Source organism: Magnolia sinica, chromosome 13 (genome assembly GCF_029962835.1).
Source record: "Magnolia sinica isolate HGM2019 chromosome 13, MsV1, whole genome shotgun sequence".
NCBI lineage: Eukaryota > Viridiplantae > Streptophyta > Magnoliopsida > Magnoliales > Magnoliaceae > Magnolia > Magnolia sinica.
In genome coordinates, this window is record NC_080585.1 from 19796043 (window position 1) to 19818661 (window position 22619).

At 40.8% G+C, this 22619-nt stretch overlaps 1 protein-coding gene, 1 long non-coding RNA gene and 1 other non-coding gene across 3 annotated transcripts; 1 reads left to right on the top strand and 2 right to left on the bottom strand.

Annotated features, from left to right (window-relative positions):
• Window positions 1-842: 842 nt before the first annotated feature.
• LOC131223120 (umecyanin-like) lies at window positions 843-2033 on the bottom strand. Its single transcript, XM_058218434.1, has 2 exons — window positions 1730-2033; window positions 843-1278 (listed from the first exon to the last, which is right to left on the bottom strand). Exons 1-2 carry the CDS (start codon window positions 1914-1916, stop codon window positions 920-922), a joined length of 546 nt encoding a protein of 181 aa, XP_058074417.1. The 5' UTR covers window positions 1917-2033; the 3' UTR covers window positions 843-919.
• A 2232-nt stretch (window positions 2034-4265) lies between these two features.
• On the top strand, window positions 4266-6466 carry LOC131223121 (uncharacterized). The gene is made up of 4 exons (XR_009160297.1): window positions 4266-4465; window positions 4575-4633; window positions 6145-6210; window positions 6372-6466. It is a non-coding gene; the product is annotated as an uncharacterized LOC131223121 (long non-coding RNA).
• Window positions 6467-17365: 10899 nt separating this feature from the next.
• Window positions 17366-17472, bottom strand: LOC131224524 (small nucleolar RNA R71). The gene has a single exon (XR_009161000.1). It is a non-coding gene; the product is annotated as a small nucleolar RNA R71 (small nucleolar RNA).
• Between the last annotated feature and the right edge of the window lie 5147 nt (window positions 17473-22619).

Consider the following 22619-nt stretch of genomic DNA (forward strand, 5'->3'; position numbering starts at 1 on the left):
GTACCACATCCATCCCACAGGTCTGGTGTACGGTCACCACCGTTTATCACCAGTCTGGTGTATGGAAGAAACTTAGCAATGCCAAAATTCAACCGCCGCAGTGGAAATATCAATTTTTCGGGCCTCTTTGGTTGGTGTAATTTCCAATAAAACAGTGGTAGAAGTATAATCAATCCAGTTTGGAAGGGTAGACTCAGTGGCCCACCATGATGTATGGACTATATCATGCTGTCGATTCATTTTAGGGCACCAGCTCAAAAAACGGGGCAGATCTGATGCTCAAGTCGACCACACCATAGCAAGCAGTTGGAATAATGACACCTATCGAACCCACTGTTCGCTGTGGTATGGTCCACCTAGCTTTGGATCTACTCCATTTTACGGCTCATGCCCTGAAATGATAGGCAAAATGAATGGACGGTGTGGATATAATGCACATGTCATGGTAGGGCTCGTGGAGTTTTGCCACACAGATTTGGCATCAACGTCATTGTTCAAAACTGTCAACATCCAGCAATGTCTTAGGAAGATAAAATTTCAAAGTAAATAATCATAGTTAATTTACATGTAATTACGCCAAATCTAATGAATAATTGGTTTAATTATTTACTTCGAAATTTCCTGGCTGTAAGATTTTCAGGGCGAATAATGGACATAGGCAAGGGAGCGTTTGGTTGCACGAGATATCATGATATTTACTGCAACGAAACGCACCCTAAACCAAAAGTGATGTGTAACCAAACTCATAATAAAAATGATCTAATTTTATTAACTATTCTGACTAAAAATAAACACATTATTGTTTCTATTATGTCTGAAAAACACAAGTCCAAGGCCCCCACAAATGGGCCACTGTATTTAAAAAAAAAAAAAAAAACACCCAAGACAGAAAAATCTGGCAGTCATGGCAGTGACTCATCTAAAGGAAGAAGGCGGAGAAGACGGCGGCAACAACACCTACAGTGCCAAAGCCGGCGGCAAGAGACGGGGCAGCGTTGGGGGGCGTGGAGTTGGTTGGTGGTGAAGGGCCGCGGGCTGGGACGGTGGGGGGTGTTGTTGGGGTGCCAGTGCTCGAGGAGACGACGTTGACGGTTAGCTTCTGTCCGGCCGAACAGTGTCCAGAGAATGTGCAGATGTAGTAGTGATTGCCGGTAGTGTTGAGAGTGATGTTTGCTGGGCTCGTCTTTATGATATTACCCTCGGAGGGGGCAGTGCAGGCATCGTACTGTGCCTTCGTCACCGTGGCGACATCGTGGCTTTGAGGGATGAAATTGAAGGCTGCAAACAGCAAGCAATCCCACATCAGATGTATGTTAGATTTGTTCAAGTAATTTCAAAAGAGACATGAATTGGGACTGAGTGTTATGATGAATTTTTATAGTCTGTTGGTTGGGCCATATGCATGGATGATTGGAACCGGTCAATAGGCAGGTCCCACCATAGACAAGTATGATATGCAAGAGACGTTACTACCCATTTGATGTATTGATTGATAAAAGCGTAGAATGTTTAACTGTTATGATGAATAGGTAATAATGACTATGAATTCTCTTACTGATCTGGATCATCGATCCAAAGGGACCCAAAATTTAGAAGAGGCCCATCACAACGAAGTGCCTTTCGCTACAATCTCCACGGGGCAAAGAGAATCGCGAAGAAAACGATGGATAAAACTGAGAGAGAGAGAGAGAGAGAGAGAGAGAGAGAGAGAGAGAGAGAGTCTACTTACAGAGAACGTCGCCAACGACGAACGTCTTGCCGCTGACCCAATTGGGGTAGAATTGAGCACCTCCTGGGGGGATCATCCATCCGGTGGTGTCACCGACCGTGTAGGTCACCGCAGCAGTGCACTGAAGCAAAGCTGCTACAACGACAACTACAATCAATCCCATGAAAGACGAAGAAGAATAAGCCATCTCTCTCTTTCTCTCTTTATCGTAATAGAAGTCTGTGTTCTCAGCTCGCCCTTTCTTCTTCTCTTCCCTTCTCTGCTCTGCCCTTCTCCTCTTCTCTTCTCTTCTCTTCTTTCTGCTTGGGGAGAGACAAAGGGAAACCTTCCCTACTTATAGAAGTTTCCTTTTCATATTTGCGTTCATGGTAAACGTTGGGAGCCTTCGTGCGTTGAATGGACGTCGCACGTGTATACATCCGATGGTCGACACGTGGCGACCCGTCGAAGTCCAGAAGGCTGTGGCGTGCGTCATTCAAGGGAAGGAAGAAAGATAGAGAGAGCCGCCCCTAACCAATATTGCGTCTCACTCACCGACCCAACGGCAGCAGACGTGGTTTGGCTAGTGACCCCAACACCAGCCAATTAGCCAATTAGCTCGTGTCAAAGTCGGTGGGTCCCAGCATGATGTATTTGTTTTATCCACGCCATTCATTAATTTTTTAAAGCTTATTTCAGCGCATGAGCCCAAAAATGATGCAGACTATGGCCCTCAACAAGTTTTCCTATGGTGTGGTCCACCTAAGATTTGGATCTGTCTTAATTTTGATCTAATGACTGAAAATGATCTTAAAAAATAGATGAAAAGTGTGGATAAAACATATCCATCATGGTGGATACCACAGAGCTTTGACACCAGCTAGTTGGCTGGTGTTGGGGTTCCTGCCAAACCACCTCCAATGGGAGCCGTTTCTTCGTGGCCGCCGCGTTTAGACACTTTTTGTAGTCGGCCGCAGTCACGTTTGAATATCCGGTTCTGGGAAGTGGGGCCCACCTTACGTTGACTAGTGGCAATTCCTTGGATGGGATTCGATGGCTGCAATACCATGGTAGTAGATTTGAAAAACCATGGAATTCAGGCATGAGATTAAATGCAATCCCACCTAATCTCACCCTTTCCATCCTCTCCAAATGTTGAATAAATGCAATCCCACCTAATCTCACCCTTTCCATCCTCTCCAAATGTTGAATAAATGCAATCCCACCTAATCTCACCCTTTCCATCCTCTCCAAATGTTGGATGTAATTACAAAGTACCAAGTGCAATTCCATCCCACATAATCTCACCCTTTCTACCCTCTCCAAATGTTAGATGGAATTGCACAGGACCAAATGCAATTTCATCCCACCTAATCCCATCAAATTCTCTGTGCCAAACACCCTCTAAAGGGATTCAACCATTTGAAAATATTATGAGGATGCCCTTTTGACAAGCTTTGAAAATTCTTTGGGACCAAAATGCCTTTGTCCTTGGTTCAATGGTTGTATAGATCTTTAGTGCATAATAAGTTACATCGTATTTACTGCTGGGAAAGTGATATGGCCATAAGCCTTTTTCTGCATGGGCAAGGCCGAACTTGTGGGGCACACATTGATGCATGTGTATAATCCACGTCGCCCATCCTTTTTGCTGTGTCATTTTACGGATAAAGCCCAAATATCAGTCTGATCCAAAGCTTGTATGGGTCACATAATAGAAAATAATGGTGACAGTAGTATCCACTGTTGAAGCTTTTCAAGCTCACTGTAATGTATGTTAGAAGTGGACACTGCCCAAGTCAGAATTTTTTGGGCCCATGACGACTTGGCTAAAAAGTGAACGGAACAGATCATCTCATTGTGGGCCTTAGGGTATGGTATTGATGACTAGCCTTTCATTTGATAGTAAAGGAAGTGAACATATAACATGACAACTACGACCCATATAACCGGACAACTACGACCCATATAACAGGAATGTGGAAGTGTCTTCAATTTGAAAGATATTTCGCCCGATGACCTGGGCTGTCTTCGTTTGCTTTTTGTCATGCATAGAGCTTGGCTTGCCTCAATCAAAGTTAATCATCCAATATCTTACATGTGGCAGGTCAGGCGGTGGATTCTGACCGTCTATCTATTGATACCACACCATAAGATCCTAGCCATCCGATCAAGGTCTTCAGACGGATGGTGAAGGATGAAAATAGTTTGTTGTTCAATGGGAAACGGCAATAGACAGGACCATCCAATCTCAGTGCTTTTCAACCATGGACCATTTAAAGATAGTACTGAGTAGATGGATAGTCTAGATCCATAACCCAATCTTCTACCTTTAAGGTACTAACAACTAATGCACAAGGTGCATTGGTTGCAGCTTAGACAAATTTTAGTTAGTTTTTGCTAATGTCTTCTTTACTGCAATTTGCCAGAGTGTAACTGGCTTTTACTTTTCTCATTCCTTTTCTTGTTTCAACAACTCCAGACCAAATTTCATTGATTTGTGCAATGATGTTGGGATTTAATGTCTCTCTCTCTCTCTCTCTCTCTCTCTCTCTCTCTCTCTCTCTGTTTTAAGATTTTAAATTGTATTATGATGTGAAGTTTGGGAGAAAACGGGAGACTGAGCAGCAAGATGGGTCAGTGCATCTAGTTGATCAACGATCAGTCACTAATGGGCATTCTTGGAATATGGTGGTTGAGAATGGAAATATCAAAAACACATCTGATATGGCCATTTTTGAGCAGTTCTAGAGTCAGGTACGTATCAAATGATCCATAGGATGTCAATGGATAGAGCTTCTTATTCTTAATAAGCAACTCTTATGTATTTTTATATATTTTGATACATAGTGATTTTCAATTTCAGGAGAGGGATGGCACCACACAACTTCCTGTATCTCTTTCTGGGCGAACTGACGAAAAGCCGTACGATTACTCAAACAACTCTAACTGTCGTAGCTGTTGAGTAATGCTTGGTTTATTGGTTTAATTGGTGCAAACCACATGATAACATATGTTAAATATGAAACAGAGCAATTAAGTTAATTCCTTTTGAATGCCTAATCGAGGAAAACACTATACAACCTTGCATATCACTTGGTTTATCGAGGATCACCCTCTGCTTGCTTGAGCTTGTTGCCTTTAAAAGAGTTCTTTGATTTTCATGGTGTAACTGGACTTTGCTAATATGTTGAATAAAATGAGAACAATATAAAATTTAGATGAACACAGTCATTGGCGACAGACCTTAAATAAATGTCTTTGGTCGTGAAGTTCCCTCCTTTTGCAACAGAGGGAGTGTTTCATAGAATGTCAAGGGACACAAAAACTAAAAGACCCCCATGTCAAGCAAGTTCATTATGAACCAGCTCATAGAATAAAATATTCAGTGCAACTTGAACCATTAACTATAGACTATGGATTCTCAAATTGTTCTTGGTTTTGTATGTAGGTGGACTAGCTGGGTCTGTTCAATTGTAGACCATATAATTCAACCGCATTCTATGCTGAGCTGTTTCTTGTTCATGTATTCAACTTGCCTACTAAATTAGTCTGGCATGTCCATCGTAGTTTCCATATAGCAGCTACGTTCTAATTCATCCTCTTCCAATGGTTCATTATTGGACACAAAACCCCTTTCATCTCATGGAAGTTGGTAGATTACTTGGCATTGCTCTTTTATATGATTTGGTTATTTTTCTCAAAAATGGGATCCAGTGTCTCTGAAATGCGGATGGGAACATTGTCTTGATATTGGTAGTAAGAGAACAAAGACCCAAATGTGTCAATAAAAAGGAAAAATGTTTGGTAATACCTTTTTTTTTTTTTTTTTGCCTCGAACATTTTTTTTCATTCAAAGGAAACATCCTATACATTCGGGCACCCCAAAGCATAAAACAGGGGCCTATCGTGAGAGAAACCAAACTGCACAAAGAAAGCAAAACCTTTACAATGTCTTAATCGATACAAGACCAACCTTATCGAGAAAGATAGAACATCTAACCTGTTGGGGAAGATCAGCAAGAGTGTCGAAGCAAGAATAGGATTGGGAACGGCTTCCACGCCGGGCCATGGAATCTGCCGGTGTGTTTCCTTCCCTTAGAATATGCACAAACTTAATTCGACTCCGCATTCTCAGTTGGTTAATCCTGAAGATCCAAGCTTTCCATTTCCATCCGGGCTTAGTCATTCCATTGAGCATATCAATCACATGCCTAGAGTCCGTTTCAATGATGATTTGGGACCCGCCCCTTTGGAGAGCCTGGAATAAGCCAAATGTTTGGTAATACCTGGCATGACTGCTCATATTCGGATTGAAGTTTTTTCAATTTGTGAAAGATACCATATCATGTCCTGATTCCTGGAACCCAAAAGCTGTAAGCAGCATTTGTTTGTATGCTAGAAAGCTTTTGACTTTATGATATTTACTTTTGCAGGCAAAGGTCTCTGCTTCCTGCTTTTGAATCTGCAGAAATGCGCACCTTAGTAGAGAGTTTAAGTAGGTAAATTCAGTGCCACTTAGATGGAAACCATAGCTAAGCAGTCCCTAAGTCTGGGTTTTACAAAATGCCCTGTTATCTATGGATCAGAATCCATCAGTTGGCATATCTTTACTAGCGAGTTGGTACGAATGTTATTTATATTCGGTCTTTCTTACTTGCAGGGATATCATTCGTGGGAATCCAGATGTGAAGTGGGAAAGCATCAAGGGGTTAGAGAATGCAAAGCGCCTTCTTAAGGAAGTAGTTTTGATGCCAATAAAGTATACCAAGTAGGTCTCATTAAGTTTGGCAATGCCTCATGGATAGTTCTATTAAAATTGTTGAGAATTATTTGAGAAATTTTCTTTTAGACGTTAGGTAAGCTTTGTATTGCATACTATGCCACTTTTTATCCATTCATTTCTTATATGTCCATTTGGTAAACTTCTCTAATTACCCCAATCTACTTCTCAGTGCTGCACATTGCATAATTGCATGAAAGAGAAATTGAAGCTGAAAAGTCTCATTGTTAGATGGATATTAGAGTATTGAGCTTGATCAGAAGTTGTTAGATGGAGATTAGAGTTTTGAGCTTGATCAGACTAAGTTGGGAGATTGATTTTGTTCATCAGCTTAATCCATTTGGGCTGCATTAGGAGTTTTGGCCATATTTGGTTGTAGCACTGATATTTGGTGGAAAGTCCAAAGGGATTAAAACAATGCAATTTTGTTAAACTTCTCTTGTTTCTTTTTAAAAAAAAAAAAAAAAAAAAGCATATATCCAATCCAAATATTTGGAATTTGGATGATATATTTGATTTTGATTTCTTCCTATTCTATTGTGTAGACTCATCTTCTCAAATAGGTAGGTTCGTTCAGAGCTTTGGAGAAATGGATATAACTAGTTTTGGATGTGTTGATTAATACACATCCATAACTAGATATACCAATTTCTCAATAGCCCTAATGAACCAACTTATTTAAGAAGGTGAAAGTCTACACAATAGAAAAGGAAGAAATCAAAATCAAATAAATCATTTAATTCTTAATTTTTATTATTATCAATTTTTTAATTAATGAAAATTGCCGACGGTTTTTAGCCACCGAAAATGCTGAGGGTTTTAGCTGTCGCCCTTACCATTGGAAAGGCCAACGGTTTTAACCGTTGAAACGTCGACGGGATGCACCCTACCGACAGACCTTGCGACGGCTAAAAGCCGTTGGGGAAGGTCATTGCCGACGGTTTTTAGCCGTCGACGTTGCCCTATGTTTTGGTAATGTGTAGTAAAGATGTATAGATGAATGCATATGCACACACTCTTATACACATGTATACCTTATAATAACATCAAGCCCTCATATATCGGCGTTGCCCTATTTTTTAGTAGTGTATAGTAAAGATGTATAGATGAATGCATATGCCCACACTCTTATACACATGTATACCTTATAATAATATCAAGCCCTCATATATCTTTATATACTCAATTGTTCATAAAAAAAATCATGAGAAAAACTATTGGTTACTTGATTATGCTAATTGTCCACTTTGTTTTTGGATCATCCGATCATAATAAACTAACTATGAAATCATCACATCCTTCTACAAATATATCCATTTGAGATTCTGATCCATTGATCTTACTAGCCACTTATGTATAAGCTCAACCTAATGTTAACATCACGATCTAAGAACCGTGTTGACATGTACATAAACATATACACACATATACATTCCAAACTTCGAATTTATAATCCACTTGATCTTACACCATTTCAACCATTGAGAAGAATCTCTATGAACAGGTAAAGCCATCCAACAGTTCGATCTCATTATTGACAATCACATTATTATGAGATAGAGGATTCATCCAAACCATTTACATTGGATCATGCTTAATCTAAACCCTCCATCCTAACCCTAACGAGTAAAGAATATTTTACACCATAAAAGTCAAAATCTAATGGTTACCAATACACCATTGATCAACTAAAGTTTTCTATAGTGTACATATACTACCCTAAAATATTCTTTAGAAGACCTACATGTAGGAGTCCGATCACGATGAAAATTTAACCAATACTCAATTAACCCACTTCACCTTCATTCTCAGAGTTCAATTCACAAGATCAGCCTACCATTAATCCTATTGCCCATCACCCATTTGAAAATCAGTCAAAGACCATTGGTATGACCCACAAATGATCTCCAAAAAATCGAGCAGTGTACTTTTCATATTGGACCATTATTGTGATTGTTTTCGGAGCTCCCAAATACTACAAGAAGAATCCTATGAAGCTTCTAGTTTCTAAAACCAAAGTAAATTCAATGATTGCATGTGTAACTTGTATTGTACATCTTCACCCGATAGATCACAATCCAACCATCAATCTAATGACAGACCTTACATCTGCAATTCAATGCCCTGAAGGGACCTCATGAACCCTTCGATTGTCATCTTAACTATAATTCAGCCATTAAGGATAAACCTAATCCCTTATAACCATTCAGTCAAGAACGAATGATCAGAATCATCTCTCGATAATCTAAGCCACATGACAGATTGGCCAGTGGACCCCTTGACCCACAACCAACTTACAAATCAATCTCGAAGGGATCACACATGCAAATTAATGTCAGATGTACAACAAATGATCATGCATGCCAAACAAGAAACATGAGGAAACTTCTATAGTGCTGGAATTGGCATTCCTTCTCAGTTTCCTCTCGTTTAAAAACAAAACTACCTACGATCTAGGGATTTATTTTTGATAGATCATAGCCATTCATTAGTAAGATCACATTCATTTGACCGACATCGAACTGAATCTCTTTATTTTTATTGGAGTTCTTACAGTATTAGATATTTGACATGTATATTAGATCTCAAATGAACATTATAGTGGTCACTTTTGAATAGATTAGATCTCAAATAAACATTATAAATAGGTTTGCAATGGTAAAAAAAAGGGTAGAAATTAACACATTCGATCAATCAAGCAAAATAAATTTTTAATAGATAACTTGCTTGACACTTCTGAGTACCATCGATTGACTGAGCTCGGCTTTCGATCGATCGACGCCAATCGATTGAGCTTTGATCGAGAGTCTGCTGTTTTGGTTTACAACAACTCTGAACCTCTTTTATCCAAGTCTATCATTTTTCAATTAAGCTCCAATGAGTGAGGGATGATCAAATAAATGTTTACTTATTTAGGAATGGATCATCTAGAGGTTATGTTGTTTTGGGTTTAAGATTAGGGTCACCAAGGCACATCAATTTACATATTCCTTAACTCATTGATACTTCATGTTTTTATGTATCTACGGTCTTCAGCTTACAAGAGCTCAACCGACTCATTGACACATTGACCCACGTGATTGACAAATAAGTGAACAATTAAGTGCACTAACACGTGCAACCACTATGTCAACTCGTGTTGCAGTAAGTTCAAGTGAAGTCTTATATCCATTACTGGACGAGGATGAGAGAGAGAGAGAGAGAGAGAGAGAGAGAGAGAGAGAGAGAGAGAGAGAGAGAGAGAGTGTGTTGAGGGTCAAATATTGCATATCAGACCCCAGTTATTGTCTAGATTTACGAACTTGGTACTGTTTAACGGCCGATTTAATCGTGTTTGTGATGCAGGTTGTATTTACGAGCTTGGATTGAAACAGGGTACTAAAAGCATGGATTTAACACTCAGAATTTACCAAGGTAAGGGATGGACTCCAAGGGACCAAGATCAATGGATTCACATGCCAGAGATCCGAGAAAATTGAGAAACTGACTCTCAAGTGGCCTGAAAGTCAGCCAGAATGCAAGATCACAGGGTTTTTACCATCCATTTACCTCGTGACTTTATATATGGCCTAGGGACTATAAATTAACCGTACACATCAAATTTTAGTCCTTGGATACCTACAGAAGTGGTCCAACGGCTAGATCAGCCCATAAATCCTAGATTTGGGGCGCACCTGATATTTGGATATGCTTTAATTTTGGTCTCAAAGCATGAAATGAGCTAACAAAACGGATGGACGGAGTAGATTTCACATATACATCAACATGGGACCCACCTTATGTGAATGGGAGTGCATAGTGGCTGTGCACTCGCAAAGCACCAAACCAGAAGCTCGATCAACAATGCTTTGACCGAGCTTTCCTATTTTTTTAAGGACTTTGAGTCCTCTCGCTGGCAAATGCTCAAACAGAGCGTGCGGAGGAATTTTTGTGGGCCACCATCACGATTCAAAGGTCCGATCTGGACCGTCCAGTAGATTCTAAAGGGCCCTGTAACCATCGCCTAGGTGGCAGATTCCCAGAAGGCATTGAGAAATGATTTCCAATTGTCTAAATATAGGTCGGACGGCATAGTGAAAAAGTCTATAGGCCACACTGAAATCAGTCAAGAACCGTCCATTCCTGACGGGTTTTTCGATTTAAATCGGATGGACGGCGTAGATCTCTTAAAAGTCAGCTGAGTGGGCCCCACCAAGAACCAGCGCAAGGCCGTTTCGCAGCCTGTGCACGCCGAGAAAATCGGCCACTGTGGGCCATTATGTGATCAAAGACAAGGTCAGATTGATGATCCAGACCATCCAAAAGGTGGAGAGGAGGGTTTTTACCCTTCATATGCAGTCGGAATTCATGGAATGATGACCATTCGTCTCGGATTCAGTTCAAATGCGAGATGTTTGTGCATTTTTGCTGTGTAAAACAGAGATTGCGTAGTCCTTTTTTTGGACAAATTGCAATGCGTAAGAGAAGTCGGTTCTCTGACTCCAACAAACCTATGGTCATCAATCCTATAAACAATCCTATAAAGAGGAGAAACTGGAGGAGAAAAATCATCTTGGCTTGAATTGTTAGGATGTCAGTGAGAAAGGGAGAGTTTAGAGTTTGTTTGACTGTTTTTCTTTTATTATTTTTTAGAGATATAGTCCAATCATGTTGGGCTAAACCTCTTAGCTAGGGCTAAGAGGTGAAGCTTGTGGCATGATGGGAAGACTCTATGGCTTTGATTCATTACTAAACTGATGTTGATCTTGGTTTGATTTTAAGGAATATCTTTAGTTTTTAATGATTTGTTGTGACTGAAATTACAATAGATCTGTGATGGCTTTGAGTATTTCCTTTTCATTATTGTGATTATGCAGTTAGGAAACCCTGTTGTTCACCATTGCCCCTTGGACATGGTTGGATGACGGAACCCTTCCTAACATTCATACATCACTTAGATTGGCTGTATATTGGTTTAATTCTGTTGTTTGCTTTGTCTCATGGGCATGGTTTTGTGATGGAATCCATTCTAATTTACATCCGTCTTATCTCTTGAAAACTAGATTAACAATAATTCAGATACAATTTTAGTGATATATCTTCCAACTGGATGAAGATGGAACTCGAAATCCAGTTGAGTTCGTGAATCAAGCGTAGACTTCCCTGATATCTACAAGTGGATCCTTTGAATCCCTAGTTTCTTACCTCTAAATTCTCTAAGTTTTAGATAAATATTTCACCATTATTCCTCATACTCATTTGATTTAGATTTCATCTTAGTCTACTTCTAGTTCTATTTAGTTTCAGATAACGTACTGGTTTCAGTCCTTTGAGATTCGACTTCGGTTTCACCGAGTTTATTACTACATCACAACCCTATACTTGGGGAGTGAACAAGTTTTTGGCACCGTTGCTGAGGATTGAAGGTTACGTTTTTCTGAAATTAACTAGTTTTTGGATTAGTTTAAGATTAGGATTTTTCTAACTTTAGGTTTAGAACTTTCTAATTTCTAGAAACTAACCTGTTTTCCTGTTTTGTAGGATCTTGACATAAACTTCTAAATTGGTAATCCCTTTCTAATTCCTCTACTTTTTCTATTTTTAGAATTAGGGTTTGAGTTTTAAAAATTTTCTAATTCTAGTATTTTTCTATTTTTAGGAAATAGTTTATTTTTAGAAACTTTCCTCTTTTGTTTTTAGAAACTAGGTTAGTTATTTCCCTTTTAGAAATTCTTTCTAATTTTAGAAACTAACTCATCTTTCCTTTATTTTATTTTTAGAAACTTTTTAATTTTAGGTTTAGATTTTCTATTTTAGAAACTTTCTAATTCTAGGCCTTCTTTTTAGAAACTAACTTAGCTTCTAGGTTTGAGAAACTTTCCTTTTTAGAAACTTTCTATTTTTTATTTTTAGTAACTTTCTAATTCTAACTCTTTTAGAATCTAACTTTGTTTCCTAATTTATTTTTAGAAATTTTCTACTTGTAGACTTTTTTTAGAAACTAACCTTCCTATTTTGTAGACTTTTAAGATAGGAATTTCTAATTCGGTAAGCTCTTTCTCTACTGTCACGCCCCAAACTCAGAAATCGGGCTCACAAAATTCCCGATCACCGAATCCGGCGCCGATAGCCTCCGTAGAACCCCATTCTCGGCTCCCAGCGCCCATTCGCCAGGTTCCGATCCTGGGATGCTAAAAGGAGGATTTTCAACATCAGTTTGATTCGTAATAAGCATAACCAAAGGCATAACCCACAAACAACAACCAAAAACTTCATCACATTTCCACTATAATAAAAAACTTTACAAGTACAATGAGCATAAGGGAAATACAATGATGATAGACCAAAAGCTCCACAAAAGATCAGCTACGCGCCCAAGCCTCAGCGCTGCTGCGATCCAACGTCACCTGCACACAACGGTCGTGCATAAGCTTATAGAAAGCTTAGAGGGTGGTGAAAGTGTATGCTCAAGGTGGTAATGTAGCTATGCAATATCAGAGTAATGTGGAACATGCTGATAAATGCCAAGAATACCATTAACCGTACTAAGGCTATGCGGTGCAAAGAATGATGTCGGCCATACCAAGGCCATGCAATGCGAAATGCAACTCAAGCATACAAATCCTCATCTAAGTCCACATATCAATACAGCTCAAAATCTGGAATATCACCGGGGTCTAGTACACTCCAAGCCAGATTGCCGCCCCATCGCGCGCAATAAGGTGAGTGAAAAAGACCTCACTATCCGCCTGCCAATATCGGGCTTGGCTCATCAATAGCGGACCCATTCCTCGAGCCGGTCGAACTCAGTCTACCCCTACTCTCCTGCGGGTAAGGCCGCACCCCCTTCCAACCGACCACGACACGTGGGAGACGCAACCGTCTGGTAATCGGCACTCAGCGCTCATGCACCCACTCGGTCTAGACGTTGGAGCAACCTCCTGGTACCATAAGGGTTTAGGGACTTTCACCCAGGGATATCTATCGCACTCCATGTAGAACAATATTTTCGGTATCCAATCCTGCCAACCACGATACGTCTGTGGAGGCTATGGCCCTGATGTTGCTAGGGCGTACAGTAACCATATCACACAATGCGAATGCATGAATTACACTATCCAGTCATACAACAATCTTGCGCGTATTATGCGCTCATGTAGGGCAACACCCCCTGTACGGGAGCCCCTAAACAATCTGCCCAAAGGCATATGCTATGATCAGTCATTTCTCATATCAAGCATACGTATGATGCATATGATCATGAATCATGGAATTAAACATGTTATATGGGATGGATGATGTTCATAATGAAGACGGGCCTAGACGGCCTACACATTACACATATGGGCCTAACAATGGGCCCTCGGGAAAGGCATAATGCGGACATTGAACCAACACTATACTTACAATGTGGACGTCAAACCAACATTGCTCCCAAGGCACGACTGCCACAATTATCATTACATAAATCATGTTGGGACTGCACATTGCAATGAACCTTAGGTATATCTCATTGGGCCTTCAATACATCAAATGGGCCGTATCATATGGGCCTCATGTTCATCAAGTGAGCCACATCAATGGGCCACACCAATGGGCCTTATGTGCATTGCAATGGGCCATAACCCGTTGGCCTTAGAATGCATTAAATGGGCCTAATCTCATAGGCCTTATAAGTATCAAATGGGCCTCACCAAATGGGGCCCCATATGTGCATCAAATGGGCCTCAACCCATAGGTCCTGATACATCTTAACGGGCCTTAACCCATGGGCCCCTAACACATCAAATGGACCTCGACCCATGGGCCCATAACACATCAAATGGGCCTCGACAACTGAGATGGGCCTCCCACCACCATTATATACTATATATAATATATATATAGTATATAAAATATTATATACAATATAATATTATATATATATATATATACATATATATACACACATGGATGCACACACCCACACGCACGCACACACCCACTGTAAGTATCACAGTGGGCTCCACGTCCACCGTCTAGGCGGACGGTGGAAATGAAACACATACATCTATGTGGGCTCCATGTGGGGCCCACCACAATGTTGATATGCCATCCAACCCGTTGATAAGGCCAAGTGGGCCTAGATGGAGGGTGGGAACAATTTTCACCCTGATCCAAAACTTCTGTGGACCCCAAATGGATTTCAAAGGTAGAGGTTCAATCCCACTGTTCCATACAGTGTGGGCCACCTGAGTCTTGGATCACGCTGATTTTTGGAGTGGGCCCATGTCAAGAGGTGGCCCACCCTATGAACGGGTCAGATGTCAGATAAACATCAAGGTGGGGCCCACGGCTACAGCCGTGGGTGGCTGTACGTCGCCTGTCCGCCCGGACGCTGGGCGCAGGCAGCGCCTGCTGCCGTCCCTGACACAGCAGCGTTGCTGCTGTGTTATGGTTTTTTTTTTGTGTTTTTTCATGGATTTTGCAGGTGGGGTCCACATCTTGCAAATCCACTCTGTCTAATGGCTCTCCATGCCTCACGACAGGTAAAACAAGTCCAATATTGGGCCTGTTTCAGTGTATAGAAGCAATAGGGGATGTTTCAATGGTAAGCTCACTGTTCGCCATGTTATGGCCCGCCTGGAAGTCTGATTGGTCCCATCTTCTGGCTCAACGCCTAAAACAATCTTGGGAAAGGAATGGACGGCATGGATTTAATACATACATCAAGGTGGGGCCTACATGAGTGGGCCACCCAAAGTCTTGAACCAAGCTAGTATTTGTGTTTTCCTAATAAATGTCCAGCGTCCAGGGACGCTGGATGGTCTGCCATACAAGGTGGGCCTGCTCAGGTGGGCCACCACTGATGAATGGTGTGGGTACTACACATATAAGATGGGCCCCACTTATAAATGTCTTAAACAAAATACATGCTTCATGGTGGGGTCCATTCAAGTGGGCCACACGACCTCAATATCTTCACAAAAATAAAATAAAATAAAAGAGAGAGAGATAGAGAGTGAGACCCGCGTGATGGAGGGACCCCGGCACTATGGGCCCTCCCTTGCACTAAATCATACATCAAGTGGGTCCCATTACATGGGGTCCATGAAATCGAAATCCAACGGTGGAGATCCCTTCTCCACTAAAATAGACGGTCTAGATGACCCTAAGCATGCAAAGAAATAAACATCATGATGGGGTCTATGGAGAATGGCCCCATCATGGAATGATCATGATGATCCAAGTGGGCCATTGGCCATATCTTAGGGTCCAAAGTGAGATCTAAACCATTGATCAGTTGGCCTCACTTGGCCCATCTTAAAAACATCAAAATCTACCCTATCAAAACACCCACCACTTGATCTTCTTGCTCCCTTGGCTTCCTTAGTTCCTTGTGCTTCTCTTAGATGGAGGAAGATGAGAAATGGATGGTTGAGATGAGAGATCTAAGGATGGAAAGGTGGGCCACACATGTAGCTTGGGAGGAATGGGAGAGGCTCATTCGTATGGGATTTTTGCTTATGGGAGAGTTTGAAATGAGAGAGAGACTTGTAAGGGAGAGAGAGAGAGGGAGTGATGGGAGATGGAGTGATGGATGGGAGAGAGGGATGGGTGTAAAAAGCTTTTTTGACTTTTTTGGCAAAAGTTGTAAGAGAGGTATGGGTGGTGTAAGAACTTTTTGACTTTGGGGTTTGCTTGGGAAAGGGTGAAAGGTGATGTATACTTGACATGATGGGATTGATGAGATTGATTGATTGATGTGACACCTTGTAGAGATTCCCTCGGAATTCGCACGCGCGGTGTTTTTCTCGCACCAAACGCTGGCCCACATCTCCCAACCAGGGTATCGCCTCGGCGCGCAAGTCGCGGCATCGGAACCGCGGAGACGACGCGGTCGCTAAGATATAAGTCCTGGGTTGAGTCGACTCAGGTTGACGGCACGAGAATCTAGGTCGCGCACAAATACCGGTTAAGGGTCGAAGGTTACCGGAATTCGACCGGGAAGACCGCGGAAGCCTATGGAATGGTACGGTCTAGGATACGGGGCTTACATCTACTTTCTATTTTTCAGATCTCTTTTAGTAACTTACTTTCTAGTTTAGGACTTTCCTAATTTATTTCCACTTTCCTTTAAGAATTTCTTCTTTTAGAAACCAGTTTACTTCTATCTTTCTTTTTAAGGATTTTTTAATTTTAGACCTTCTCTTTTTAGAATCTAACTTATTTTATTTTATTTTGCAGGTTTTTAACTTAGGGACTCCAATTTGGTAACTTCTTTCCAACCCTATATTTCTTTCTAGATTTTCTTTTCCTTTCTTAGGATTAGGTTTCGTATTTGATTGAGGACTGCGGGTGTTTCATGCTCAAGTGGCCGATGACAACACTCGACGTCTCTTGACTGAAGGAGGATTGGTTGACGGGTTGACTATCCATCGCAACACCACTAGAAATTCCCTGAGTTAATTAAAGTGATGGCTGAAAACCAACCTCTTCTACCCCAACCTAGGGTGGAAGACATTAAGGATGAGAATGAGGTGCATCAAGCACCCCCGCCTCGTACTTTAGGAGATTATTTACAACCAGCGGGGGTGAGTACGCCCTTATGCATGATTTTTTCTGAAAATACAGGACATATGGACATCAAGCCAGGGGTTATCCAACTCCTTCCTAAGTTCCATGGGCTTGAATCTGAAGAACCATATGTACATTTGAAAGAGTTTGATGAGATCATAGCCACTTTATATTTTCAAAATGTGTCTGAGGACATAGTCAGGCTGAAACTCTTTCCTTTTTCCTTGAAAGAGAAGGCTAAAACATGGTTATATTCATTGCGTCCTAGATCCATTGACACATGGAATGATATGCAAGGGGAATTTATAAAGAAAATTTTTCCACATCATAAAACAATTACCCTTAGAAAAGCAATCATGAACTTCACCCAAAAGGAAGATGAAACATTTTACCAATGTTGGGAAAGGTTCAAGGATTTAGTCAGTTCATGCCCACAACACGTCTTTGAAATGTGGCGCATTACAAATTTTTTGTCCGATGGATTGACATCTTCCATGCGCCAAATGGTCGAGACAATGTATAATGGAGAATTCATTAATAAAAATGTCGACGAGGTATGGGATTACCTCGATAGTCTTGCTGAAAAAACACAATCATGAGACTATTATCCAAAATCGAACACCAAGTTTAGGCCGACTCAATCTAAGGAGAAAGGTGGATTGTATCTCTTAAAAGAAGAGGATGATCTCAAGTATAAAGTGACTACGCTCATAAAAAAATTTGAGGCCATGGAAGGAAAGAAGGATAAGGTTAATGAAAGTGTTTGCGGCATCTGTGATTACAACATTCATACAACTAAAAATTATCCTACGATACCCGCCTTTCGAGAAGTGTTGAATGAACAATCCATTAACGTAAATACTTATCAAAGACCTTTCAATGGACCGACCTCTAATACGTATAATCCTGGTTGGAAAAATCATTCAAACTTTAGTTGGAGAAATGGACAAACTGCTACCCCTCAAAGTTTCTTCAATCAAAATCCAAATCAGGGAAAACCTCAAGAAGAACCAGTTCAAAATTCCATGCAAGAGCTGACCCAGGCAATGCGAGATTTTATGCAAAAGATGGATACACGTATGACGGTTATAGAAAAGGGGATGCTTCCTGCACAACCGCTCCCCAATCTTAAACCACAATACGAGATAAGTAATCCTAGCTCTTCAAATCAAATGGAGCACGCTAAATCCATCACCACTCTTAGGAGTGGGAAGATCATTGATAAAACCCTTCCGGTTATGCCCGAAAAGCCTTAAGAACCAGAAGAGGACAACAATGATGGATCTAGTGATGCCCCACAAAAATTAGAACCAGAACTTCTAGAAAAGCCAGTTGCTCCATTTCCCCAACGGTTGGTCGCACCAAAACCTCTCTCTAACTCTCAGGATATCCTAGAGGTGTTGAAACAAGTGAAAATCAACATTCCTCTACTTGATATCGTAAAACAGATACCTTCATATGCTAAATTCCTGAAAGACTTATGCATGACCAAACGACGGCAGAGTATTCAGAAGATCTTCTTGACCGAGAAAGTGAGTTCCATCCTAAAGCAAGACGTGTCACAGAAATTTAAAGATCCCGGTAGCCCAACCATATCATGTGTAATCGGGGACCATCGAATTAATCATACACTTCTTGACTTAGGAGCGAGCGTCAATCTGATTCCCTACTCAGTATACAGACAGTTAGGTTTGGGGGAATTAAAACCCACCCTAACCACACTACAACTTGCCGATCGCTCTGTTCGTGTACTAAGAGGGATAATTGAGGATGTGTTGGTCCAAGTTGATAGATTTTACTACCTTATAGATTTTATTATCCTGGACACCGAACTCATCAATAACATGAGCATTTAGATTCCCGTCATTCTTGGTCGCTCATTCCTTACCACTTTAAACGCAATTATCAATTGCAGGAATGGTGTTATGACTATGTCTTTTGGGAATATGACATTGGAGTCAAACATCTTTTTCAATAACGACAGGAACTTAGAGGATGATGACGATTTCCATGACATTAACATGCTTGACTCTTTCGTGGAAGATATGACACCTCTGACCTTATCCTCTGACCCTCTAGAGACGTGTCTGGCCTACTCCCATGATTTTAATGATGACATGATTAGGGAGATGTGTGCCTTTCTTGATACTGCACCGGTACTCGAAGTTAACCGGTGGAGGCCACAATTTGAAGAGTTGCCCCAAACTGATGTAGTACTACCTCTACCGTCTAATCTCAAGCCGCCGAAGCTTGACTTAAAACCTTTACCCTCTGATTTGAAATATATCTATTTAGGTCAAGATGAGACATACCTGGTGGTGATCTCTGCCCACCTGGAGAAAGAATAGGAGAGTATGCTTATATCTACTCTCATTGAGCATAAGGGAGCCCTTGGATGGACGATAGCGGACCTCAAGGGAATCGACTCCTCGATTTGTACTCACCGCATATATCTTGAGGATAATGCGAAGACCGCTCGGCAATCACAACATAGACTAAATCCAAACATGAGGGAAGTGGTTAAGGCCGAGGTTCTTAAACTGTTGGATGTGGGTATCATATACCCCATATCCGATAGTCAATGGGTGAGTCCAACTCAAGTAGTTCCTAAGAAGTCCGGGATCACCATCGTAGCCAATGCCAATAATGAACTCGTGCCAACTAGAGTTACTACTGGTTGGAGAATGTGCATTGACTACAGGAAGCTGAATACCGTCACAAGGAAAGACCACTTTCCTTCGTCCTTCATTGATCAAATCTTGGAAAGGCTAGCTGGTCATTCCTATTACTATTTCCTTGATGGGTATTCGGGCTACAATCAGATTAAAATCGCCCCTGAGGATCAGGAAAAGACTATATTTACATGTCCCTACGGCACCTTTGCCTACACAAGGATGTCATTCGAAACATGTAATGCCCCTGCCACCTTTCAGCGATGTATGATGATGATAAGTATCTTTTCTGACATGGTGGGGAAATATCTAGAGGTCTTCATGGATGATTTCTCTGTTTTCGGTTCATCTTTCAGCAAGTGTTTAGAAAGTCTTAAATGTATGCTGAAAAGATGTGAAGAGAAGAACTTGGTAGTTAATTGGGAGAAGTGTCATTTCATGGTTCATAAGGGAATTGTCCTCGGACATATTATCTCGTCCAAAGGAATCAAGGTGAATAAGGCAAAAATTGATCTTATCTCTAACCTACCTCCACCCAAGAACATACGGGACGTGCGATCCTTCTTAGGACATGCTGGGTTTTACAGAAGATTCATAAAGGACTTTAGTCTCATCTCTCTTCCTTTATGTAATCTACTTTAAAAGGATGCACCATACGAGTGGACTGAGCCATGTTAGGAAGCTTTCACTAAGCTTAAGGGCATGTTGACTAGTGCACCCATCATACAACCACCCGACTGGAGCCTTCCTTTTGAGCTTATGTGTGACGCTTCTGATTATGCTCTTGGAGCGGTTCTAGGTCAGAGAAAAGATAAGAGGCCTTATGTCATTCATTATGCGAGTAGGACTCTAAATCCTGCCCAAGTGAACTACTTGACATGGAAAAGGAACTCTTAGCCGTAGTGTTCGCCTTGGACAAATTTAGGTCATACCTGATTGGATCTAAGATCATTATCTACATAGATCATGCGGCACTCAAGTATCTTCTTTCTAAGAATGATTCTAAGCCCCGCCTGATAAGATGGATCCTTCTACTCCAAGAATTTGATTTGGAAATTAAAGATAAAAAAGGAGTAGAGAACGTAGTAGTCGATCACCTTTCTCACCTTAATACCTTTTATTCCCTTGAGGCGACCCATATCAATGATATGTTTCCTGATGAACAACTGTTCAGAGTCTCCCATTCACTTTGGTTTGCTGATATCACGAATTATCTTGCCACAGGTTTCATACCGACACATTGGACTACACAAGATAAGAAGAAATTCTTTACCAAGGTACGTAACTTTTTCTAGGACGATCCATATTTATTTAAAATATTGCCCAGACCAAATCTTAAGGAGATGTGTGCCAGACGTTGAGCATCAGAGTGTCATCTCTTTCTGTCATTCACAGGCCTGTGGTGGTCACTTTTCTGCCAAAAAGACTATAGCCAAGATTTTACAGTGTGACTTTTACTGGCCCACTATGTTCAGGGACACTCATGAGTTTTGCAAAGCTTGTGAGCGTTGTCAGAAATTAGGAGCGTTGTCCTGTCGAAATATGATGCCCTTGAATCCCATTCTTATCATCGAGGCATTTGATTGCTGAGGCATTGATTTCATGGGACCATTCCCCCAATCTTTTGAAAATCTATATATTTTGCTTACTGTAGACTATGTCACTAAATGGGTTGAACCGATTCCGTGTCGGAATAATGACCATCACACGGTCATTAAATTCCTAAAAGAGAACATCCTTTCTCGATTCGGAACGCCTCGAGCTATCATTAGTGATGGGGACTCACACTTTTGTAATAGGCCATTCGAGAGTTTAATGAAGAAATACGATATCTCTCATAAGGTGAGCACCCCATATCACCCACAGACAAGTGGGTAAGTTGAGATTTTCAATAGGGAGATCAAACACATTTTGGAGAAAATGGTTAACTCTGACCATAAGGATTAGTCAATCCGATTGACTGATGCCTTATGGGCTTACCGTACTGCGTTTAAAACCTTTATTGGAATGTCTCCCTTTAGACTTATCTATGGGAAGGCCTGCCACTTGCCTGTGGATTTGGAACATAGAGCCTACTGGGCAATCAAAAAATTGAATTTCAATCTGGACAACGTTGGCTCGCTATGCAAACTTTAATTGAATAAACTCGAAGAAATCCACAACGATGCATACGAGAACTCGAGAATTTATAAGGACAGAATGAAGGCATTTCATGACCAACGTATTCTACGGAAATCATTCACACCTGGTCAGAAAGTCCTTTTGTATAATTCTCGATTACATCTCTTTCCAAGTAAGCTTCGATTTTGTTGGATTGGCCCTTACATTGTGGTCATTGCGTATCCTCATGAGGCCGTTGAGATAAGAGATCCTGACAATGGTAAGGAGTTTAAAATAAATGGACATCGCTTAAAGCCATTTGTCGAGAAATTTGATTCAGAGGATATGTCCATACCTCTGACTGATCCTGTTTACCAGGATTGATCTCCTAGTCTGATGGAGGTATAAGTAGGTTTCCTATTTTTATAGGACTAGGGTAGTTTGCTTTATGCTGTTCTAGGTTAATTTGCTTTCTACATTGTTTTAGGATAGTTTTCTTTTGTTGGTTTCTCTCCTGTGTTGACTTGCTTTCATGCTGAGATCTTTGTGTAAAAGCTTCTTGAATCCCTCGTCCAGGTACAATCTTCCCATCACTTCTCATTTACTTTCATTATCTCATGTACATTGCGAGCATGTCTTTTACATTGAGGACAATGTAGATTTTAGATTGGGGGTGGAAGATTTGGTTTCCTAATCAGTGTTTTCTTGGTCTTGAGCAAAAATTGTGAAAATTTTTAATTTTTTTGTAATTTCTTGTGAATTCAAAGTTATTTTGACGGCCATCTAGGGCACTTAGAATTTCAAGATACATGATATTGAT